The 25160-nt window shown below is 39.2% G+C and overlaps 4 protein-coding genes across 5 annotated transcripts in view; 2 read left to right on the top strand and 2 right to left on the bottom strand.

The window, feature by feature from the left end:
* Positions 1-784: 784 nt before the first annotated feature.
* LRR1 (leucine rich repeat protein 1) lies at positions 785-6940 on the top strand. Its single transcript, XM_006899221.1, has 4 exons — positions 785-979; positions 2441-2539; positions 4710-5431; positions 6602-6940. Exons 1-4 carry the CDS (start codon positions 785-787, stop codon positions 6840-6842), a joined length of 1257 nt encoding a protein of 418 aa, XP_006899283.1. The 3' UTR covers positions 6843-6940.
* Positions 6941-11566: 4626 nt separating this feature from the next.
* On the bottom strand, positions 11567-12970 carry LOC102845253 (60S ribosomal protein L36a-like). The gene is made up of 2 exons (XM_006899215.1): positions 12933-12970; positions 11567-11913 (listed from the first exon to the last, which is right to left on the bottom strand). Exon 2 carries the CDS (start codon positions 11889-11891, stop codon positions 11571-11573), a length of 321 nt encoding a protein of 106 aa, XP_006899277.1. The 5' UTR covers positions 11892-11913; positions 12933-12970; the 3' UTR covers positions 11567-11570.
* Positions 12971-13114: 144 nt separating this feature from the next.
* Positions 13115-15177, top strand: MGAT2 (mannosyl (alpha-1,6-)-glycoprotein beta-1,2-N-acetylglucosaminyltransferase). 2 transcript variants are annotated; one of them, XM_006899213.1, is made up of 2 exons: positions 13130-13307; positions 13570-15177. In XM_006899213.1, exons 1-2 carry the CDS (start codon positions 13293-13295, stop codon positions 14917-14919), a joined length of 1365 nt encoding a protein of 454 aa, XP_006899275.1. In that variant the 5' UTR covers positions 13130-13292; the 3' UTR covers positions 14920-15177. The 2 variants fall into 2 exon arrangements, with proteins under 2 accessions (XP_006899276.1, XP_006899275.1); XM_006899214.1 differs by having other exon boundaries at positions 13115-15013.
* A 2340-nt stretch (positions 15178-17517) lies between these two features.
* DNAAF2 (dynein, axonemal, assembly factor 2) overlaps positions 17518-25160 on the bottom strand; it is a 20440-nt gene continuing 12797 nt past the window's right edge. The window contains exons 2-3 of the mRNA XM_006899220.1: positions 18830-18973; positions 17518-18078 (exon numbers count right to left, since the gene is read on the bottom strand). Coding sequence (XP_006899282.1) covers positions 17518-18078; positions 18830-18973 — 705 coding nt within the window. The remainder of the gene's footprint in view (positions 18079-18829; positions 18974-25160) is intronic.

Here is a 25160-nt window from a genome sequence, read left to right as displayed (position 1 = left end):
AACGTTTGTAACTTTTGAAGAGGACATAGGAGGGACTCGGTAGGAGGAGCGCAATAGGTATGCCTGAGTCTGGATTGGTTGGGATAGAAGAGCAACTGAAGAAGAAAGAGGTTAACTTGGCAGGTATAACCCTGGTAACAGATGATGTAAGAGGTAGGATAGGAATGGCTGAGTTTGTATTAGTCAGCATGGGCAGGGTTTCAGATAAAGAGATTTTTGGAGGAGGTGGAGGCTGGGACAGAGAGGAAAGTACAGGAGCAAAACAAAAGAAAGTTTCTTTAAGTCCACTGGCAGAAAGTGTTTAGATGCCGAACTAAAGGTTTTATTTTTAGGCCACTGAGAGTTATTACTTAGCTAGTGTTGTGGCCACTCAGTTACAGAAAAAGGATCTTGAGGCAGAGGTCTTCAGCTAGACTCAAGTGTGAGAGATTTGAGAGAAGGCAGTTCAAGAGACCTTCTCTTGAGAGCTTGGATAGACATTGGCTTCCCATTGTTCCCAGATCTGTAGGTGAGGCAACCAGAATTCCAAAGCATCCTCTGGAAATCGGGAGTCTCAGGAACTCTTACGAGAGGAGAGAGGCTATAGACAGCTTGAGTGTCCTCAGAGCCATCATAGCCTGGAAGAAATGCCTGGCATTTCTGGTTGACCTTCCAGCACAGATCTGTGCTTTTTGTGGGTATGTGGGATGGAAGGCCAATGGAACAGATCTGGGTTCTCATGGGAGTTCACAATGTTTGGACTGGAAAGCTTAAAAGCTTTGGAACAGAGGAGTAAAGGCTTAATATGCCTGGAAATAAATTGGGTCTAGCTTTAGGAGCCTCCAGGAGAAGGAGAGGGAGAACACAGAGATCAGAAAGACAAAAGGGGCAGAGATCTGGCCAGCAGGTGCCCACACAGAGCACAGGGGAGAGGAAGAGCAGCAGAACTTTACTTTACCGCTCAGGCATCTGGACACTGCACAGACTTGTTCGGAAGAGAGTAAGGGGCACCAGCACTCACCCTAAGGCGGGGGTGCAGCACCTTAACTCATCTCCCGGGTTTCAGCACCATATGTTAGGTTAGGTTATTAACATCCTCAACCAGAAACGTGAACATTCTTGCCTCCCACATCCAGTGTATCTTCAGAAAGTTCTGCCACCTAAATGGATTTTTAAAAATCATTGTCAGCCCCTGCCAGATTACCCAGTAAATAAGCACAGATTTACTTGTACATATATAGTGAACAAGTTTATATTTTTCACCACATCATTGATTATATATATAGCCAGTATCTGTTTTTCTCCCAACACCACATCTTCCTGCAGAACCAAAGCCTCTTTCCAAATTCACAATCCTGATGGGAATGGAGTATCCAGTAAACAAAATAAGATTGTGTTTACTTACTAATCTGTAATTCACAGTTTCACATGCCTTGGTCCCTGCTGTGGGCTAAGTCACCATCATTCCTTGCTTGACCAAGCATCTTCCTACTTCAACTGTTATCCTTTGCTCATCCCATGCACCCCTCCCTCAAAGTTTTATTTTTTATATTGCACTTAAAGGGATATTTTGCTTCTTACCTTAAAATCCTGCAATACATTTTATTGTTAAGAGTATAAATTTTAAAATGTTAACAGTTTACAAAATCATTCATCTACTCAGTACCTCTCCAGACTCACCTTAATGTTCAGCTCCTCACAGCTGCTTTTTCTACCCTTCAAGTCTTTGCACACATTTTTCTCTTACTAAAATGATGTGTTCTCTCTCTTCCTCTTGTTTCTTCACTTGCTGAACATCTCACCCTTCATTTATCACTTTGTCACTCAAGTGCTCCTAGACTAGCGTAGATTACCTTGTTGTATAATGGTGTTAGAGAAATCTGCACTTTCCTTGTTTTTGTTTTTTTCACTCTCGAAATGACTTCTTGAATACACATCAGATTATAAACTCTTTAAGTATCATTACCATTCCAGTCTTACCACTACGTCCTAAATCCAAGTAATTGATACGCATTGGCTTTTTAGTAGTCAAAATCCAAGCAGAGCCAGAATCAGTCATTACATACAATTTTTGAGCAATCACCACTATGTGTCGGTCACTTTTTAGCTCTGGGGATACAGTAGTGAGCAAGCAGGGCAAACTTCTGAGGAGTTTATCATTTAGTGGGAGGCGTTTCCACTCCAGACTAAGTGACTGCAGTTATAAAGGCAGAGTAATTACTTGGAAGGAGAAGAGCATGCTTCCAAACATGGATTCTTTGCTCAGGAAAGCAAAATATTACTGGACAGGGAACAAACACATTTCACTGTGAGCAGATGGGGGTCTAAGGACCAAACTGCTAAAAATTAAAACAGACTGAAAGGCTAAAAGCTAGCAAAGTGACTGGCACATTCTAATTTTATTCAAATTATTGAATAACAATACTTTTGTCCTTTTCCCCCTTCCATTGATTTTAATCAGCTGAAGGAAAACATTGAGCAATTCTTCACCAAATTTGTGGATGAGGGGAAAGCTACTGTTCGGTTAAAGGAACCTCCTGTGGATATCTGTCTAAGTAAGGTACGGTATTAACATTAACCGGTTGTTGACTAAACTTTAAAGAAGCCTGTTTGAGCATAGTGGTGTATACATAGCCAAATAGGAATGGACTTTTTTTTGCAGGTTTATTTGAGAAAGTGATGGCATAGAGGCAGCTTTCCAGAACAAGGATGCTTATGTATCTTCCAAAAGGGCAGAGTTGGGCTTTGTTAAGGCGACCCGAGAGGGAAGTTTGCTTCTGTGCCTCATGTATACCCTTAGGGTGTTTGAAACTAGAACTCAGTAAGGTAAACCTTGAATTATCCTTAACCAAAAGATGAATGTTTTGCAAACATAACTATGAGAAAGAGGAGAAAAAATTTGACTGTGAGTCCATTCCAACTCCCAGCAACCATTGGGTTTCCTAGGCTGTAAATCTTAACATAAAGGGAGGAAACTGCCCATCTCTTTCCCTTAGTGCAGTTGGGGGTTTCGAACCACTGGAGACAGGAAGCATTTGATTAGTCCCACAGCCCACTATGGGTTATTCCACTGTTGTTATATGGCATCAGGTCAAGTATGACTCACAGCAGCCTTGTGAATAACTAATCTGAACCCTGCCCTATCCTCTGCCATCCTCATTATCTCTGACATACTCAAGCTCATTACTGCCATCTGTTACTCTCTCAGTCCATCTCAGTCTTCCTCTCTCTCACTGACCTTTTAGCTCCTAAATAACTCTTTAAAGAGCTTTAATTGATCAGAATAATTTTTCATACCTCATTTATTTTTCATTTTGATCAAGCTTTTGTTCCACTATCTTATATTCTTGCAGTCTTTTTCCTATCTCAGTCTTCTGCCTTCTAATCTCTTTAGGATCTACCTTTATAGTGGGTGATTCTCAAGTCTGTAAGCAGGAACCCCTGCGTAGACCTTTACTCGAGCTCATGTTTACCTTTGTCGTATAATTTTCATGTTTAAAATTCTGTGATTTCTCACAGCCTACCTGATTAAGTCCTTCTTACTTTGGAATTGAAATTCATTCACAGTTAGCCTCATACTATCTTTCCATTCTTACCTTTTACTCACCTAAAGCTAGTACACTGCATTTAGGTAGAACCATATACTTAGTTTTCAAAATTCACTTATCCTTCCCATGGAAACTTTAGGAAACTTATAAAATGACCTACCAATATTAGTTATTTTTACTGATGGCTTAGTTCATATGCTACTTACACTGTAGGGTGATTTGTTTCCCCAACTGGAAGCAATTTTCCCTGCCTTTGACATTTTCTAGCACTTGGTTGGGATATCTCATTTAACTCATTCTAGTAGATATTAGGGAGCTGTGGTGGCCTCGGGGGTAAGAAGCTGCCAAGACTAAGATGTATCATCCGCTCCTGTGCAATTTACAGCCTCTGAAACCCGCTGGAGAGTTCGTTTGACAGCAGTAAAAGACAAAGAGAATAGACATTTTTTTACATATTTCCTAATTATCTCTTGTATTTCCCTCAAGGGAATATCCTTATGCCTTTCATTTTTATTTTTATTTTTATTTTTGTGTATCCTTGAATCAGATCCGACTGGCACAGGAGGAGCATCTGGTGGATTCAAACCCCATGCCTTCTGAATCGCAGAGCAGCTTTTTGCCACTAGGCTGCCAGAGCTCCCTTCTGCCTTTCATTTTTGTGCACTTTATTCTGCCCACAGTATTTTGCACGTAGTAGGTGTTCCATAATATTTATTGAATGAATAAATAAATGGATAAAGTTGACACTGCTAAAATGCAACCTTTAGACAGGTTGTACATTTTTCGCAATTCCTAGTCTTTGCAAAAAGCACCCAGCCCCTAGACTTTTTGCAGTGTACTGCATGGATGACATATCTTGGAATCACTGGAGATTTGGGGCAGTTCATCTTAAAGCTAACTATATATAGTTTTATAATAAGTTCCTGTCTTATTTTATGCCATAAAATTTGTTCCTCTTTGAACAGTGCATCTGTTGTTCCCTTTGAATGGTGTAATAATACATTTGAGAGAAAAAGAATTTGTAATAAAATACTAAAAAAAAATTAAAAACAGCCATCTGCAGTAAGTAATGCATCATTTTGTATAGTGCATAACTACAGAATTTATCATAGGAAAGAACTAGAATATATACATTGTCAGAAATGAAATTTATAATTGCATAACTTATTTTTATTTACTTAGGCCAATTCCAGCAGTTTAAAGGGTTTCCTTTCAGCTGTGAGACTGGCTCATCGAGGCTGTGATATTGAAACACCACTTTTAACACTCACACCAGTGAAGACTTCAGAATTTGAGAAATTTAAAACTAAAATGATAGTTACTTCCAAAAAAGATTATCCTCTAAGCAAGAACTTCCCATATTCTCTGGAACATCTTCAGACTTCTTATTGTGGACTTGCCAGAATTGATATGCGTGTACTTTGCTTAAAAAACCTTAAGAAATTAGACTTGAGCCACAACCATATAAAAAAGCTTCCAGCTACGATTGGAGACCTCATCAACCTTCAAGAACTTAACCTTAGTGACAATCACTTGGAATCCTTTAATGTAGCTTTGTGTCAGTCTACACTCCAACAGTCGCTTCGGAGTTTGGATCTCAGCAAAAATAAATTAAAGGCACTCCCTGTGCAGTTTTGCAGGCTCCGAGAACTTACAGAATTAAAACTTGATGATAATGAACTAATTAGATTTCCTTTCAAAATGGGACAACTGAAAAATCTGTGTTTTTTGTCAGCAGCTCGAAATAAGCTTCCCTTTTTGCCCAGTGAATTTAAACATTTATCTCTTGAGTACTTGGATCTTTTTGGAAATAAATTTGAACAACCGAAAGTCCTTCCACTTATAAAACTGCAAGCGCCATTAACTCTGTTGGAAGCCTGTGCACGAACAGTATTACATAATAGGTAAGACATAATGGACATAAATATAGTACATTTGATAACATGGCATTCTTACCATATTCAAGATAACATACAGAGTCTTTAACAAAGCTTGCAATGCTGTGCAGTCTGACTCCTTGCTACATTTGATGCTTTCTATCTCCTAAAATAGTTCTATTCCAGAAAGCCTGATAGCTTTCTCTCTCCTTCATTCATTTTCTGCCCGTGTCACTCCAGAAAGCCTACACCAACTACAATCCAAAAGTTTGTCCTTCATTGCTTACATTGTCTTGTTTTTGGTGAGAGGGCTTATTATTTAGCATGATATGTTTAACATTTGTTTTCTTGTTAGTTCTCTTCCACCAGAATGTAATATCTATGAGGGCATGGACTGTGTTTTGTACACCACTATTTCCCTTGTATCTAAGATGTAAAACCCCTTGTCCCTGCCATATATTTGCCACTCCATAAATATTTGAAGGAATCCTCTAGCACATTGTTTTTCAAAATAACCAACAATTTTGTTTTTAACTTTCCAGGAGGTTCTAATAGACATCTAACTAGTGTTGAGAACCACTGCTTTACACACATGCTTCTCACACTTTCAGGTTCACTAAAAATTACCTAAGAGTCTAATTCAGCTCAATTCAGCTCCCTGCCATTAAGTCAGAACTGACTCATAGCTGGCCTTACAACAGGTTTTCTGAAGGCTGTAAATCCCGAGAAGTGATTGCTCATCTTTTCACATAGCTGTCAGTGGATTCGAACCACACTATCAGAGAAGTACAATCTGGTTAGCAGTGCAGCTTGTATGGACTGTGCCACCAGAATTCAGTAGTCTTATTTGCCAGTTGTAATTCAGGGGTCTGGGTTGGACATTCTTTATTTCTTACAACTTTTGATGTGAGGTTGAGGCTGTGGGTCCATTGACCATACTTTGAAAACTAAGCCAAGCATATTAGGCTGTCATTGTGATTGAGTATAGTCAGACTGCGTGCATTAGTATTCTGACTCAGCAAATCTTTAAGGAAGGAGACCATCTTTCCCCAGTGGAGCAGTGGATTCAAACCACCAGCCTTTCTTTTCCGTTATCAGCCTGAAGTGTTATTAATCAGTGTTGTGATACTTATGCTCTAATGAAATTGTGTATTTAGTAAATATTTAATAAAATATTTTACATCTCTTTTTCAATAGGATCCCATATGACCCTCAAACAATTCCTTTCCATCTTTGTCAAGATTTGGATACCGCAAAAACCTGTGTGTGTGGACGAGTTTGTCTACACAGTTTCATTGAAGGAACTACTACCATGAATCTACATTCTGTTGCTCATACTGTGGTCCTAGTAGATAATATGGGTGGTACTGAAGCACCTATTATTTCTTACTTCTGTTCTCTAGCTTGTTATGTAAATGCCTCTGATACATTAAAGTAATAGGAACACCCCCCAAAATAAATTCCTTTTAGTTACTGATGAATTTGAGACTCATTTCCAACTTAACAGTGTAATAGAGAAAGGGGACATTATTTAAAAGGAGAAAGATTATTTACTCTAACACTTTAAGTCATTTGATTAAAAAAACTATGTTAAAATTTTATTGTTGGAATAACTTTTCACTCATTTATTGCACTTGTGTGAATTTCAGCCTGAAGTTTCCACAATAATTAATTATGGAAATTTATTTTAGGAGTTTTATTTTCATTTTTTTAGATAATGGTACCAGACACTCTGATCAAGAGAATTTTTCTTCAAATGTATCCTTAAATTTTAATTAGATAAAGTTTTTATAGGCAGACAGTACACTCCAGGGGAGTAATATGTTCTAAAATTATAGTGAAAAGTCTCTTGAAATGAACACAGAAGTTTGTAAATGTGCCACTTTTTTGTATTTTTCATGATTACATATAGAATTTATATTAATCAAGAATAAAGTAATTGCTTTAGAAGAAACAGACTTGAATTTTTATACATTTTATAATGCTTTTCACATAATCTTTGTTGTGATTTCTAACTCTCACTTTTAGAGTTGGAACATGGCTTTGAGAGTGGATAACAGAACAGCAAGTTGTTGCTTTTTTACACATTTGATAGTTCTGGGGTTTTTCCTTCTTTTTATTTTTTTAATCATTAAATTTTTAAAAAGAAAATGTGATGGATGGCCACATACCAGCTAAGGGATGTGAAGATTTGAGCTAGAGTAGAAAGGATGGGAAAGGGGGAACTGACTTGAGACGTTGGCAAATAGAATCTACAGAAGTAGGTCCTGCTGTTCACTCCCACTGCTCTAGTTCACTTACGCCTCCTCCCCACGTTGCCATGGCGTCATAACTGATTCCTTGGAATAAAGAGAAAAAGTTACTGGAGAAACCCTCTTAAGTGTTTGCATTATTATCATTGCTATTTTGGTCTATATCAAACTATGGCTTAAATGACTACTACCTCTTTCCTTTTCTCCCTAAAATGTTTGAGGGGGAGTTCCCCCCCCCCGAAAATCCAAGTATTTCTAAGTAAATACTGTCCTAAGGGTTACTTCTATTTTAACTTCATTTCTATGATAGTCAAAATGTTTCTACTCAGACCTGATCTGATGTACACCAATGATAGACATTGGTCTAGAGGAATAATTCTTCAGGTAAATTTAAACTTGTATTGTTAGGTACTGTCTATGTCATTCCTATGTACAGTAGCTCTGAACCCTGCTCTGTGTTGAGCCAATCTCAGAATCTCTGACATAGATACCTCCATTACCTGTTAGTCAATCCATCTCATCCAGAGTCTTCTGTGAAGTCCTTCCACCCTTTCAAGTATGATGTCCTTCTCCAAGGACTCATCCCTCCTGGAAACATGCCCAGAGTATGTGAGACAGAGCTTCAAAATCCTTGCCTCCTAGGAACAGCTTGATTTCACCCTCTCCAGGACAGACCTGTTTGTTCAGTTTGTTTAAGAATTATTCTTCAGGAATCCCCTGCCCCCCAAAAAAACTTATTTTGAAGATCTTGTGCTATAACTTTAAAGCCATACAAATGAGAGTGCTAAACTGTGGACTTAGGTAGATGTGTAAATATTTTTAATCAGTATTACTTGGAAAATATATATATCTATATAAAAACCACAACTCAAAGGCACCAATTTTTCTTCTATCATTCTTAATCATTGTCCCGCTCTCTAATGCATAGCAAGTAATTATGAAGACCATGACCTGGATCAGGCACAAATAGTCAAATTCTAGACATCAGTCTACAGGGGATATACTCACCAAATTGTGCCAAGAAATCTGGAGGACAACCACCTGGCCTACTGACTAGAAGAGATCCATATTCCCATTCCAAAAAAAAAGGTGACCTGATAGATTGTAGAGATTATGGAACAATATTATTAATATCACATGCAAGCAAGATCCTGCCAAAAATTAAAAAAAACCCCAACAACTGGAATAGCACATCAGCAGAGAACTGCCAGATGTGCAGGCTGGGTCTAGAAGAGGCCGAGGCACTAGGAATATTATAGCCAATGTTAGATGGATCTTGGCTGAAAGCAGGGAGTATCAGGGTAATGCCTATTTGTGTTTCTTGACTATGAAAATGTGTTTGACTGTGGATCACAAAACTGTGGCTAACTTAGAAGAATGGGAATCCCAGAATACTTGATAATTGTGCTTATGCAAAACGTATACTTGCTCCAGGAGGCTGTGGTCAGAACAGAACATGGAAACACTCCATTGTTCAAAATCAGGAAAGATGTATGCCAAGGATGCATCCTATTTATATTTTCAGTTTATATGCAGAACAGATTATCCTGGAGGCTGGGCTCTGTGAGGAGGAATGTGGCATCAGGATTGTAGAAAGACTCATCAACAACCTACAGTTATGGACAACCTTGCTTGCCAAAACAGAAGGTCAGTGACTGTCGTCTTCAGTATGGATTGAAGCTCAACATCAAGTAAACAGATTGTCCCCACTAGGCCAATTGGCAGCATGATAGATGGTGAAGAGATTCAGATTATTAACTGTCCATACTCTTGGTACCAGCAGCCAGGAATGCAAAAAATGAATTGCATTGGTGTCAGGGACCTCTCCAGAGTATTGAAGAGTAATGATGTCAGTCTAGCGACTAAGTTGTGCCTGAAACAGGCCATGGTCTTCACAATTACTTGCTATGTATCAGAGAGCTGGACAATGACTAAGGATGGTAAAGGAATTGTTGGTGCTTTTGAGCTGTGGTGCTGGAGAAGAGTATTGAAAATACCTTTGACTGCTGGGAGAATAGACAGGTTTGGCCTGGAGAGGGTGAAACCAGGATGCTCCTTGGAAGTAAAGATTTTGAAGCTTCATCTGACATAGTTTGGGCATATTTGTAAGGAGGTACCAGTCCTTGGAGAGGGACATCATGCTTGGAAGGGTAGATGGGACAGCACAAAAGACGACGACCTTGGATGAGATGGATTCATTCAGTGACTGGGGCAAAGTGGGGTAGTTGTGTCAGACAGTGAGGTTGGCTCAAAACAGAGAATTCAGAGCTGATGTACATGTGGTTGCTGAGTTGCAACTTGATAGCAACTTGATAGTGGTCAGATTCTGCCAAATGTTCCACCTAACAGTTTTTCACCAAAATACATGTACATATTATGTATGTGTTAAATAACTGCCATTTATTCAGTACTCATTTTTCCTAAGTTCTTTAAATACAGAATTTTCTATCATTCTCAATATCGTAGGTAGGCAATAAACTAAACTCATATATGAAGTCCAGCCTTCATGACTACCTTCTAAATTTATTTCACTTACTTTTAAAACCAAGACTTCTATTTAAGATTTTATAACTAAAAAACTGGCTAGATTGTCCATAATTATTATAAAGCTGCCATACTGAAACATGATTCTTTGTTCTATGGCATATTTAGAAATTGGTTTATGCACTGTAGGCCAGGGGAGGAAATAAGCAGTAAAATTAAAACTGATTTACATACCCTTTTTCTATGTGTTCATTGCTTTTGTTGACTCAACAGCCTTTCAAAGGCAGTAAATCACTGGAGAATACTCATCTTTCTCAATAAGCAGCGGGTAGATTTGAACCACGTTTGGGCTGGAAGTGCAAATCCCTGCCTGCTAAACTAGTGGTAATCCTTACTGATGCAGTTTCATTTCTATTGGAAATTTTGCTGTTATATCATTTCCCACTCTTGGAAATCCAACATGTTGAATAGAACTACTTCTCTGGTCTTTTAATGCTGTGCCCCTTCAGAAACAAATTGACAGTCTGGGTGGTTCTGAATTCAGTACTACAAAGCGTTAATTTATCCCCCTTTTGAATTCTAACTCCACCTACTACTATCAATCCCATGTACTTATTTATTGCTGACCCTCCAGTGGGTTTTTAGATGCTGTAAATCACCTAGGAAATCGCCCATCTTTTTCTGATAAAGCTGCTTGGTATAGTCTACCTTCCAGAGAAGCCTTTGGATTAGCAGCACAGGTCCTTAAGGGCTATGCCACAACACATACGATTTTATTAATGATAAATTTATAATAGAAATTTATGAAAATCCTCTAATTCCTACCCAAATTTGTCATGATATTCAAGGTTAAGGTTTTGCTTTTCCTAGAAACTAGGTTCTTTTTTCACTATTTAAATCATACCATTTACCTCAACCCTCCCTACTATCATGGTAGAACTACAAAAATTTAAAAAATGTCACAGGCTAGTAAATTTCTCACTTTTCTTGTTCTGTTTATTCTGAACTCCAACCCCATACACTAGGCCAATACCAATGAAAGAATTTGCCTTGTCCAAGAGGGTAGTTGTGGGTGTTGAACACTTACATATTACTTACACACAGGCCAACTTAGTCATCTCCCTCCCTCACTCTCTAGAATCTGAGTTTCTCTTCAGACCTGAATTCATCTAACATGTTTATAGCTCACTAAAAGCCCTTTTAAAAAAATGGTTATCTCTAACCCAGTATAGTTTGACAGGACTCTTTCAATGTATAAATACAAATCTCCAATAGTTAATGAATTTGAGAAATTCAACTCATTCCCAAGCAATTTATATATTTAAAAAATAATCACAAAATAGTTTAGTGAAGAAGCATCAACTATTTTATTTTCCTGTAGGTACTGTTTTCTATTGCACCAACATCATTTCAAATTAAACCAAAAATGTTTAGAACTGGATCACTTGGCCCTTTCTCTTCTTATCGCCTCCCAGTTCAAAATGCTTGCATCTCTTAATGGCCAGCATCCTCTTGGACCTGCAGTTAGGGTCAACACATTCAAGCCTCAGCACAATCTTCTTTGTGGTTTTGGCCTTCTTCCGGAAAATGGGCTTTGTCTGCCCGCCATAGCCACTCTGCTTCCGATCGTAGCGCCTCTTGCCTTGAGCGTACAGGGAATCCTTTCCCTTCTTGTACTGGGTCACTTTGTGCGGTTGATGCTTGCCACACTTCTTACAGAAAGTCCTTCGGGTTTTGGGTACGTTGACCATCTCTGCAGCAGAGTTGTCGACGCTGTGTAAACTGTGAAATAAGTTTTTCAAGGAGATGTTAAGACACTTTGAGAGGTAAAGATATGTTTTAAAAACAAGTATTTATAGAAAATACGGGAAACATATAGTACACGTGGAGGGAAACTACTGTCTACAGTCTGAATCCACCCGCTTTTTTAGAGGATACCTATCAACTGCACAGGAGGAGATGGTCTAACCACCTACTGTTGTGTTTGGGAGCTTTGGGGGCCTGGAGTAAGACGCTGTGCTGCAATCACAAAGCCAGGCGATTCGAATCCACCCAGTGGGAGGATGGGCAATTCCCTCCAGGGCGAAGTAATTAACGCTTGTTACCAGCTAGGCCCCGAGAGCTCCCTTTTCATAAACATTCTGTACTCGTATACCCAACATTCACTCCAGTACTCACCGTCCCTGGAATGCATGCTGAGTTTGAATTATTAGGGAACTCACACACTTGAGATTAATTTTAAAATGTCAAGAGCACTGGTTTGCGAATCCCCTGAACCTTAGCGATTAATTTACTACGGGTGCCCAAAGAAGAAAATGTAGGTATTTTATCTAATAGTCTTCCTTGGAGAGCGAGCGCCAGGCCTAGCTTTTCAGTTCGTGACTCCCGGCACCCGACCTCCTCCAGTGCGCAGCTCCCGGGGACGGAGTGCCGGGGGCGGTACCTCCGGGCTCGTTTCCCGTCCCACAACGGCCTCGGCCTGCTTTCGCTTGTTCACCTCGGAAGCACGGTCACTCGTCAGCAGTCCCAAGGGCTGACGTGTCCCTAAGACGCCAGCATGCCTCGCGGACCAGTAGCTACCACACGTGGGCCGATTCCCTACAGGAAAAAGCTCCCAAATCTTCCACACAACCGGGCCAAGCGTCCTTATTTTCCTTTTCTTACAACTAACTAGTCCATCCTCAGATTCTGAGCAATAGAGGCTTCTCAAAAAACAGTTAAAAACCTTATTTTTTTTGCTTACCTGGAACTTGAGAGTGCGTGCTCCTCACCTCGCTCCGCTCGTGCCTAACCGGAAAGAGAGGAAAGCAGCGGAAGTAGGAACTGAGCCTGAGCGACAATACTGCGAGCCAATAGGCAGCACGCAACGACGGCGAGGCGTCTCAAGATGCGTCTGGGAAGCACCAATCAAAGGCCCTAGGGGCGGGACGGAGGGGTGTGGGCCGGAGGGCTGTGCTGTTCCGCTGACCAGTCGCGGCTTGTCAGTCCCGTCGCCGCTAGGCAGGGGCGAGGCTGCCTTGAGGGGATTTTGGTTGCCCGGGGCCCGTGTGATAATGAGAGCGCAGAGGACGCAGGGCTGCTGGAGGCGCAGGTAACGAAGCTGGGGTTCGGTGGAACCGCAGCAGGGCTTCTTCCGGGACCTGTGGTGCTGAATGGAAAGGACTGAGGCGACGCCGAGCCGCGGCTCCTAGCGGCGGGGCCGCTGCCCGAGCTGCAGCTGCTAGACGAGGATGTGTGGAGCCCGGGCGGCGCGGGGGAGCTGAGAGCCTTCGGGGCCCAGGGCTCCCAGGGCCCGGGATGAGTTAGCGAGGGCAGCCGCGGGGGCCAGTTCCGACTACCACAGGCCGAAACGACAGCCACCGCCCGTCCACCGGCCGCTTCGTGCAGAAGCCGCTAGCTCCTTCCGCGCCCGCGTTGCCGGCCCTGGAGACCATGAGGTTCCGCATCTACAAGCGGAAGGTGCTGATCCTGACCTTCGTGGTGGCCGCCTGCGGCTTCGTCCTGTGGAGCAGCAATGGGCGACAAAGGAAGAACGAGGCCCTCACCCCGCCACTGCTGCAAGACGCCGAGCCCGCGCGGGGTGCGGGCGGCCGGGGTGGGGAGCACCCCGCTGTGTCCGTGGGCATCCGCAGGGTCTCGAACGATTCCGCGGCCCCGCTGGTGCCGGGGGCCCCGCAGCCGGAGGCGGACAACCTGACGCTGCGCTACCGATCTCTCGTGTACCAACTGAACTTTGACCAGACGCTGCGAAATGTAGATAAGGGGGGCGCCTGGGCGCCCCGCGACCTAGTGCTGGTGGTCCAGGTGCATAACCGGCCCGAATACCTCAGGCTGCTGCTGGACTCGCTTCGGAAAGCGCAGGGCATTGACAACGTCCTCGTCATCTTTAGCCACGACTTCTGGTCGACCGAGATCAACCAGCTCATCGCCAGCGTGGATTTCTGCCCGGTCCTGCAGGTGTTCTTTCCTTTCAGCATTCAGTTGTACCCCAACGAGTTTCCGGGTAGTGACCCTAGAGACTGCCCCAGAGACCTGGAGAAGAATGCAGCTCTGAAGATGGGGTGCATTAACGCCGAGTATCCCGACTCGTTTGGCCATTACAGAGAGGCCAAGTTCTCCCAAACCAAACACCACTGGTGGTGGAAGCTGCATTTTGTTTGGGAAAGGGTCAAAGTTCTTAGGGACTACGCAGGCCTTATCCTTTTCCTGGAAGAGGATCACTACTTAGCCCCAGACTTTTACCACGTCTTCAAAAAGATGTGGAAATTAAAGCAGCAAGAGTGTCCGGAGTGCGACGTTCTCTCCCTCGGAACTTACACTGCTAGTCGCAGTTTTTATGGCATTGCTGACAAAGTAGATGTGAAAACTTGGAAATCCACAGAGCACAATATGGGTCTAGCCCTGACCCGGGATGCATATCAGAAACTGATTGAGTGCACAGACACTTTCTGTACTTACGATGATTATAACTGGGATTGGACTCTTCAATACTTGACTGTATTTTGTCTTCCAAAATTCTGGAAAGTGCTGGTTCCTCAAGTTCCCCGGATTTTTCATGCTGGAGACTGTGGTATGCACCACAAGAAAACCTGTAGGCCATCCACCCAGAGTGCCCAAATTGAGTCCCTTTTAAATAACAACAAACAGTACTTGTTTCCAGAAACTCTGGTTATCAGTGAGAAGTTTACTATGGTAGCCCTTTCCCCACCTAGGAAAAATGGAGGGTGGGGCGATATTAGGGACCATGAACTCTGTAAAAGTTATAGAAGACTGCAGTGAAAAAAAATCACCAAAAAAGTGACAGTCTTCTGTTTTTGATACTTGCCCAAACAGGATATACAGTTTTGAATTAATAAAAGGGTTTAGGAACTGGTTTCTGCTTTAATTTAAAAAAAAAAAAAATCTTGTAAAAGGTGTCCCAATATAGTAATCATTTCTAGTTATATCTGATTAAGATTTAAAACTGAAGTTCTCATTTTAGAGTTCTTTAAAGCTCAACGCCTATCTGCTAAAGGTAATCATCGTTGTTAATTGAGAATAGGGGAAATTGCATCTATTAATCTTTTTATCTGGAACTTTGTACACTTTTCCACTTCCAAAACGTAACACTACAAATTTTATTTAAAACTATCATAGCAGTAAAAGAAAAAAAGTATTAAAATGAAATTGTTAAAAGTATTAATGGAACAAGCCCAGTTTCACTCTTGGCACAGTTAATTGGAAGGCATTCTTCACTGGTTTTATAATTCAGAAGTTATGTTTGATAAACACCCTGTTAAAACAGTCATTTCAGTATTTACAGATTCCTGTACTATTGTGTTAAGATTTGCCTGTGCTTTGGAATCTTCATAGAACACACTTAAGTTTGGAATGTATTTGATTGATGAGAAAGTTTAAACATTGTTTTCACTTCAATGTAGAATACAGTGAATTCTTTGGGTTTTGGGTTTTTTGTTTTGTTTCTCCTTTTAGTGCTGCCAAAATAAAATACTCATTTTACATAAAAAGATTTCCTAATCATTTTACAGAATAAGTTTTTTTTTGATCTTTTACTCAAAAATTAAGTACAGGCATTCTGGGAATTTTGAAAGCTAACATTACTTGCTAGTATTTGGTATCAATTGCATAATTGAGTTTGAAATAAAATCCAGCTTATGACAATGCATTCCCTTTGGAAGAAACTGGCTTTCAAATTAGCCATGCATAGATAATAAACAATAAGTTGCTGTGTAAGGCAAATACAGACTAAATTGTTTTGAAAGCTAGAAAATGACATAAAATTCATTACTGCCAAAGTAAAATACTTTTTAGTGCCAGCTTGAACTGAAATCATACTTTTAAAATACTACAGTAAAAGTAAGCCAACTTAAAAATGTTCACTCTATATTAAAGGTAGATGTTTCCTTTCACAAAATATAATTGCATCGAACCAAAAGGTTACTCATAAGTAAAAACGTGATACTTTGTCACTTCAAGATAATTTCCTAAGTGGACAGTGACAAAATTATTGAATGAAAATAAAACCTGGTTGTACACTGTTGAAGCACCTGGCTACTGTAAGATTCAGGACAAATATGTGACAGATTGCTTTTGGCAAGATTTAAAGCTTTGGAATTGATGGGGCAGTTCTACTCTGATGTATAGGCTTGATAAGAGTTGGAATTGACTCAGCAGCAGGCTTTGAATTGTGGTTGGAAAAAAATGCTTGTATGGTTGGTTGCACAAGGTGAGCTTAATCATTCTCTTGCTTTATATGAACTACCTCTGTCTACATTATTCTCACATGTCAACCTGGTTCCAATCTGTATCTAGGGGTTATATAAATCATGAATTGTCAGGCTTTCTAGTGTTTTGAACCAACATCTCATTTGAAAGGACTAAAGAAATGAGGCAATTTCCAGGATGGAACTATTGATCTTATTTGCTACCTCTAATAAAATAAATCAGCCTCAATTAAATCAACAAATACTTTATACATTATTTATTTTCTCCTAGTTTTTTTGTTAGATAAAAATGTTAGCATTTTCTTTTAATATAAAAAGTCTTTTCCATAAACCACTAATTAAATTATTGGCTGTTCTCTTTGTAAGTGTCATGAAAAAAAAACTTAATAGAAAACACTTGGGATTTTTTTCATGTCATATAATGAAGAAAATTTTCCTATGGAAGCAGTTTGTTAGATTTTTTTTGGTATTGTTATAAAATTTTCAAATGTATAAAACAAAAAATGTTTTAATACTGCAATAGTAACTAAAAAAATTCTTTTAAGACTTGAATCCTCAAACTCATTACTAAATAATATAACCTTATTTTATATATAGTTTGTATGACATATTTGACAGTTTGTATGATATAAACGAGAAGCATCAAAGAATCGAAGTAAAAATGCTAAATTTCACTCTGTATTTGTATTATAATTGTTTAGATTGTTGGTACTGGTTCATAATGTTCTTTCCAAAAACAGTCTTTATTTCAGTTTTAAGTTTCACAAAAACACACATTTTTAGCTAAATGTACTCTGATAATTCTATTTTATAATAGGCATTACAGCTTAGTATTTGTCTTGGAAACTTACTAAAGTAATGGTAAACAGAAGCAAAACCCCCACAAAAGGAAGGAGACATGGCAAAACTAAAGTTTAACTCTATTAGAAAACTGGATCAGAAGAATCACAAAACTTATCTCCATAATCAGTGACAATTTCTTTAAACTCTAGAGGAAAATAAAAACGAAACTCCAGTTACTACCATTAGAGTAAAAATTACAGATTTTAATTGTGTACTTCCCTGAATAGATTTGGTTTTAAGATATTACTGACAGTGCTTTAGGTCCTAATATTTTAAAATTGTTAACTTTCAATTCCAGACTTACACAGAATTAGTCTAAGTCATAGAGCAAAGAATTCTGAAAACTGAATGCACAGTGAGTTACATGATCTTTAAGAATTTGTACACTACCATCCTGCATATTGGTTTCTTTTATGCTTTCAGAAGCAGGTATGTGGTGAGCTGTAGTTCTGTTCTGTAGTAAAGATGGGTGATCTCGATCTAATACTTTCTCTCCAGTTGCTACTGGTTCTTTGAAATTGTGTTTTTCCTCATTCATGTTAACAGCACATTTTTCTTTGAGGAATCCAGGTTCCATTTTTGACTCAGATTGCTGAGATTTTCCAGATAGCACTTGTGAAACATCAACAGACTTTTGCTGCAAGCATGTAACTAAACCACTGCTGTCTACTGCTAGTGATGAATCAGAACTTCTGGCATTTCCCAGGTTATGCTCTTGTTCATATACAGTGGTGCTTAAATGTTCTATATTTTCTTCTTCAGCTGTAGTGGTGATTAGATGTTTTGTATTTTCATTTTGAGTCAAATGATTTCTTCCATCATTGGCTCCTTCTTTTACATCAAGTTGATAAGAGTTAGGACATTCTTGTGACTGTATCAAGAGAAAAAAAACAGTTTTTGTAACAAAAGTTGTATCCTCTAGAAAAGGAATTTTTACAGTTTTATGAGAATAACCTTTGCTGGTCTGCATATAGGCTTTCAGGCCTTTGAAAGCCATCCTCCAAATGCTGCCAGGCATGTTTGAAATGTGAAAAACCATGAACTCTCTGCTGAAATCCTTTTAATGACTCCTCATCTTCAGGGTAAAATAGTCCAAGCCTACAACACTCTGACTTTTAATAGTCATCAGTTTAAAAAGCATTACTGAGTTTCTTAAATTTTCTTGAATTTATGTGATCATCCCAACTCATTTCTCTCCCTCAAGTCTTAAAGCAGTCATTTGAGCTAGTTATGTGCTCAATACGGATACCATGAAAATAACCAAACAAGATTTAACTAGAAGGACTGAACAAACTATTACACAGTTTCCATGGTTTGAGACTCAAAAAGGATGTGTGGGTCTCTGGCCTAGGACTCAAGACTTCCTGAGTGAGTCTCTCTTTGTTCTCACTGAAAGATATTTGAAGACTAAATGAGTAACAAGTGAAAGTGAATAGTAGTATTTAGCATATAGGAAATAAACATGAGTCTGACATCACTTTTCCCATGCTATATGTTCATTTTTAAAGCTATAAACATTTTTACATTTTAAAGTTATTTACATTAAAAATGGAAATTAAGTTGTTAGGCATTAAGCATGTCCTAAATCAGTCCTCGATAAATACAATCTACCAAATCCTTACCTTTGTATGAATTTGAATATTATTGTCAGTGATCTGAAGAACTTCAATTAATGGTGGGGCTACAGATATTTTCTGTTGGAGTGGAGAACTCAAAGCATCTTCAATTAACTCATTAACATTTTCTTCATTGACAAACAACTTTTCCTATAATAAAAATTAAAAAAAATAGTTTGTCTTACAGTTCTTTAGTTTTGTTGTTTCTTGGTTTGTTTATTTATTTAGATTATAGGTCATATGACATAGTTGTGCCTAAAAGTAACTAACTCACAAAAAGACAAATCTAATTTTCACACAGTTCAGGGTTACTACCTACACATTTAAAGCACTTAGTGTGTGTGAACAAGAGCCCATAGTAATTAAGAATGGTGTTCAAGCTAAACTAAAGGCATTGGCAAAAAATAAGGCCCCAAGAGTCGATGAAATTGACCAACTGATATGTCTCAACTAGGAGATGAAGCCCTTGATGTGTTCACCAAGCTATGCCAGGAAATCTGGAGGACAGTTGCCTGGCCAACTGGAAAAGATCCATTAACTGTTCCCATTCCCAAGAAAGGTAACCAAAAGAATGTTCAAATTATAGAACTTTATTATATGCAAGCAAAATATTGCTGATGATCATCCAAAAATCTATGTTATGCAGATGACACAACCCTGCTTGCTGAAACTCAGGAGGACCTGAAGTGCTTGCTGCAGAGGGTCAAGGACTACAGCCTTCAATATGGATTGAGGCTCAATATCAAGAAGACAAAGATTCTTAGCACTGGACCAACTGGCAGTATCAGGATGGATGGTGAAGAGATTGAGATTGTTCACTACTTTAGTCGGCTTGGTTCCAGAGTCAACACTCTTGCCACCAGCAGCCAGGAAATTAAAAGACGTATTGTAATGGGAAAGTCTGCTTTTAGGGACCTCTCCAAAGTACTGAAGAGCAATGGTGTGTGGAGACTAAGGTGCATCTGATACAGGCCATGGTCTTTGCTATCACTTGTTAAGCGTCAGAGAGTTGGACAATGACTAAGGAGGATAGAAGGAGAATTGATGCCTTTGAGCTGTGGTGCTGGAAAAGAGTACTGAGGGCACCATGGACTGCTAAGAAAACAAACAGATTCATCCTGGAGAGGGTTAAACCAGGCTGCTCCTTGGAGGCAAGGATTCTGAGGATTTGTCTAACATACTTTTGTCATGTTGTAAGGAGAGACCGGTCCTTGGAGAAGGACATCATGCTTGGGAGGGTGGCAGGCAGGTACAGGAGGGGAAGGCCCTCTATGAGGTGGATTGATTCAGTGACTGGGGTAATCAGGATGGGTGTGTCGGAGACAGTGGGATTGGCACAGGACAGAGCAGAGTTTAGGGCTGTCGCTATGAGTCGCAAGCAACTCGATGGCACATAACAACAACAAAGCAAAATATTGCTGATGATCATCCAAAAATGGCTAGAACATTATACTGTCAGGAAACTTCCAACTTCAAGAACGGTTCAGAAGAGACCCTGGCACCAGGGAAATCATTGCGGATGTCAGATGGATTCTGGCTAGAAGTAAAGGATACCTAAAAAAAGATCTACTTGTAATTTATTGACTATGCAAAGACATTTGACTGTGTGGATCATACAAATTATGGCAATCATTGAGAAAAATGGGAATCCTAAAACATTTAATTGTGCTCAGATAAAATCCGTAACTGGGTAAGCTTCTGAATAGAGAAAGAGAACGCTGCACGGTTTAAAATCAGAAAGGGTGGGTGTCAGAGAGGTATCCATTCTCCATACTTATTCAGTCTCTATGGTGATCAAATAACTTGTGAAGCTGGACTCTATGAAGAGGAATATGGCATCAGAATCAGAGGAAAAGTCATCAATAACCTATATTATGCAGATGATACAAACTTGCTTGCTGAAAAGTAAGGAGGACTTGGAGACCCTGCAGAAGTCAAGAACAATCTTTCTGTATGGATTACATCTCAACATTAAGAAAATAAAGGTCCTCACCATGGGACCAATAGACCTTGTCATGAGAGATGGAGAAAGAACTGAAGTTGTAAATGATTTCCTCTTATTTGGACCAACAATCAATATCCTTAGCACCAGCAGTCAGATCAGGAGATGTATTACACTGGGAAAGTCCACAGTCAGGGACCTCTCCAAAACACTGAACAACAAGGATGTCAAGACTAACATGCACCTGATTCAGGCCAATGGTCTTTTCAATTACCTGCTATGCATCTGAAAGCTGGACAGTGAATAAGGATGACAGAAGAACTGATGCCTTAAGAGCTGTGGTGTTAGAGAACAGTACTAAATATCCCATGGACTTCCAGAAGAACACATTTCTTGGAAACAGCATGATCAGAGTGCTCCTTAGAGGCAAATATGACAAAGTTCCATCTCTCACACTTTGGACATGAGGCTATTCCTAGGGAAGAGACATCATGCTTGGAAAGATGGAAGGTCCAGGAAGAGAACATGACCCCCAAAGAGATGGATTGACACAGTGACTGCAGCAATGGCCTCAAGTGTTGTATCAGAGCTGATGAGAATGGCATAGGATAGGACAGGGTCCCAGTCTGTTGTTCATTGCGTTGCTATGAGTCACTTAAGGGCCCTTAACAACAAGTGTTATTCCCATGAAGTCTTGTAAAAGAAAACAGAATATTGTAAATAATAAGAATAGCAGGAGTGCGTATCCGTAAGGAGTTGTGCTTGGTACCCAAAGGCAACACCTCGCAAGCTCTGGTGGCCTAGTGGCAGGAAACTGCACTGCAATCCCAGAGGTGCCAATGTTCAAATCCAGATGCTCTGCTGGAGGGACAATCTCCTCCTGTACCAGTCAGATCTGATTTGACGGTGCACATACAAAAATAATAAAATTAAAAAAAAAAAAAAGCAACACCTCTCTGGCAGTTTGAATCCACCAGTGGCTCTACTGGAGAAATTACAATCTCCTCTATATAATTCACAGCCTCTGAAAACCCACTGGAAGGTCAGCTGTGCATCAGTTTTGAGTTTTTTTATAGCAACTTTTCGTTGTTTTCTTGCTACTACTAATCCATAAAGTCAATATAACTAATTGTTGTTATTGTTAGGTGCCGGTGAACTGACCATGACTCATGGTGACACTACGAACAATGGACCTGACCCCTGCCCTACACATTGTCATCCTCATCATCTCTGATACTCTTTAGCCCACTGATACAGTCACTGTGTCAATTCATCTCATCAAGGGTCTTCTCTTTTGCTGACTTTCCACTTTTCCACGCATGATGCCTTTTCAAACATGAGTGGCATCTCTGAACAACATATGTGAGATGAAGTTTCATCATCCTTACTGCTTAGGAGCATACTGGTTTCACTTTCTCTAGAACAGGTTTGTTTGTTCTTTCGGCAGCCCATGGCATATTCAGTAACCTTCTCCAACACCACAATTTGAAGGCATCGATTTTTCTGTCATCCTTATTCATTGTCCAACTTTCAGATACGTAGTAAATAATTGAAAAAAGCCATAGCTTAAATCTTTCAATGTAATGTTTTTAATATCTTTCATTAATGTCTTTTCATTTAATGTCTTTCCCTGACATTATTACTTTTTATCACTTTTGAGAGATCCTTGACAGCAGATTTTCCCAGTGCAATTTGTCTTCTGAGTTCCTGGCTACTAGTACCAAGGGTGTTGATTGTGGATTCAGGTAAGATGAAATTGTTGACAATTCCATGCTTTTCTCCATCTATAATGATGTTACCTACTGGCCTAGTAGTGAGGACTCTTGTTTTCTTGATGTTGAGATGTAATCTATATTGAAGGTTGTAGTCCTTGATATTTTATAACAAGTGTGTTAAATCCTCATTTCAGTAAGCAAAGTTAAGTCATCTGCACAATGCAGGTTGTTGAAATATACTTACATCTAAGATATGAAATCTAAGAGGAGTAATTCAAGAAGTTAGACTACAGAAGAAGAAGGTGGAATGAGGATTGGTGGAAGACTCCTCAACAATTGGCATTACATATATGACACAAATTTGCTTGCAGAAAGTGAAGAGGCCTTGAAATACCTGATTCAGAAAGGTGGAGGGTCATCTTCAATAAGATGGAGTGATGCTATAACAATGGGCTCAAGCATATCAGAGATGAAGTTGGTGCAAGATAAAATTCAAATCTGTTATTCATAGGTCACTTTTAAGTCATAGTTGACTTGATGACAACTAATAACAACAACATTAGGAATAAAAACTGGTCACTACTATTGATTCTATGAAAATAACTACATTTCCTTTCTATCTAATTGAATTAACAAGGGTAATATATAGGGCTGGCATTTTTAATTGAATTTTATGCCCAAGAGACTATATTTTTATCCAGCATTATAGATCCTCAATGAGATGGACTGATACAGTGTCTGTGTTAATAGACTCAAATGTGTTGAGGACGATAAAGCTGATAGGAAAGAGTGCAGTCTGTTGTGTGAAGGGTCACTGTGAGTCACAGGCCACTTGAGAGCACTTTACAACATTGATACTATGCCTTTATATAATTTTAGACTAGCTATGAGTCTGTTATTTAAACTATTATGAGTCTAGTGAATAACTCAGCTAAAGAATTGTTTTATTTGTTTTTTTTCTTAAGATTTAAAATATTTAAACTTGTGCACACCTACTAAACCAAACTGTTTATATCTAAAGACCCAGATTAATACAATATTATAGAATGAACTCATCTAAAGCATTTAAAAGCATTTCATTATGTCTATGAAAAAATACTAATATATCGATCTTTACTTGATGGCTAAAAGCACAACAAATGTTTTTATCTTTTTTTATTTTCATATGAACATTTAGAGATTTTGGATTTCCATTCATTCATTGCTGCACTTCTCTCCCAGCCCAGCCCTCCCTCCGCCCCTCAAATGTTTTTTTTTTAAATTTTTTTTCCCTCAAATGTTTTTATCTTTAATTAATTCAAGAAAAAGAATATAATGAAAATTATTAAAATGAAAATACATAAGCTTGCCTTTCTACTCCTTGATTTTACATAAAAGATACTGAACTCAGTGGCCCTGAAGCTCTAAACACTTTTCAGTTAATATTTAAGGCTTATAGAAACATATTTAATATTTGTTTAAGGTCACTTGTTAGCTCAAATAATTTGTTCTCTATTACTAACCTTTCAAACCCAACCTATTGGTAGAGTGAAAAAGGAGGCCTAGAGATCTGTTTCTGTTAAAATTATAGCCAACAAACATCTATGGGAAATTTCTACTATAGTTTGTAACAATTAAAAAACTTCTTGTTCTCTTGAGTATTTATCTTCATGTGGTGGAGAATCAATTTAGGAACAACAAACAACAGTATTTGTAAAGTAACAATTCTGACCTCTATATACACACAAATTAGTCTCCTGAGAGGATAAAGAATTCCTTTTCCTCCCTTACTCTCTATTCTTGTGCATTTTCTTTAATACTTAGAGCCTAGTATAATCAACAACACAATTCATTGCTGTGGAGTCAGAACCAACTCATAGTACAATGGAAAATGGATAAATGGGACATTAGGGTTCAGTTAGCTTTAGCAAATGTGATGATTAATGAAGTAATTAGAATTCTATTCCAGGCTTCAAATATATAAAACACAACTGCTTCATTCCCACTTTGATGGAGTGTCTTTGCTAAAATAATATTCAAGTAAGACAGGCTAGGTTCTTCTTTAACATTTAGAACACAGAGCACACGATTAGCAGAAACGGCACTGTTGCTTCCCTGCAGTTTGAGCTAGACAAGTTCAGATTCCATCTTAAAAACAAAATCAGGTTTTACCTTTCAGATCAAGAAGCTCCAGGTTATGATAAGACAAAGGAACATACCCTACAGACTGAAACTCAACTCACAGCCACCCAGCAAGAACTGGTTCACAGATGACCCTCTAGTGGGTTTCTGAAACTATAAATAGCACAGGAGGACATGAACCATGTTTCTCCTGCTGACACATCTAATAACAATTCCTATTGCTTTAAACCTATTTTTTAATAAGCAACTTCCTTGTTATCTTTTTTTTTGTTTTGTTAGCATTACCTCCCTAAAACTTGGCTTGAAGCTACATAAGCAGACATTTCCAAGCAAGCAGTGAAGCTATCTGCCAAACAGGGCTCTCAAACCAGAAGCATCCTTGAAGGGTTCCATATTAGACCACCAGCTAAGAGCACACCCAATTACCATAACCCAGCAATTAAAGACTAGTTTTCAGAATGCTGCATCTCCTTCTCATAATCCTCTTCTTGCCAGGGATCTTTATTTTATTATTAATTTCAATGAAAATTTACAGAGACTTTGGGTTTCCATTCATTCA

This window comes from Elephantulus edwardii, unplaced genomic scaffold, assembly GCF_000299155.1.
Source record: "Elephantulus edwardii isolate Elephantulus edwardi_28Jun2011 unplaced genomic scaffold, EleEdw1.0 scaffold00247, whole genome shotgun sequence".
In the NCBI taxonomy this organism is placed as follows: domain Eukaryota; kingdom Metazoa; phylum Chordata; class Mammalia; order Macroscelidea; family Macroscelididae; genus Elephantulus; species Elephantulus edwardii.
Note: the sequence above shows the minus strand (reverse complement) of the source record. Positions and strands in the feature narration are given on the sequence as shown.

Bases quoted from the DNA above. Each gene is read 5' to 3' on its own strand.
- LOC102845253 (XM_006899215.1), bottom strand. From the start codon at position 11,891: ATGGTCAACGTACCCAAAACCCGAAGGACTTTCTGTAAGAAGTGTGGC.
- LRR1 (XM_006899221.1), top strand. From the start codon at position 785: ATGCCTGGAAATAAATTGGGTCTAGCTTTAGGAGCCTCCAGGAGAAGG. The intron at 980-2,440 runs GTAAGGGGCACC...GATTTTAATCAG, and splicing joins ACAGACTTGTTCGGAAGAGA to CTGAAGGAAAACATTGAGCA. The intron at 5,432-6,601 runs GTAAGACATAAT...CTTTTTCAATAG, and splicing joins CGAACAGTATTACATAATAG to GATCCCATATGACCCTCAAA.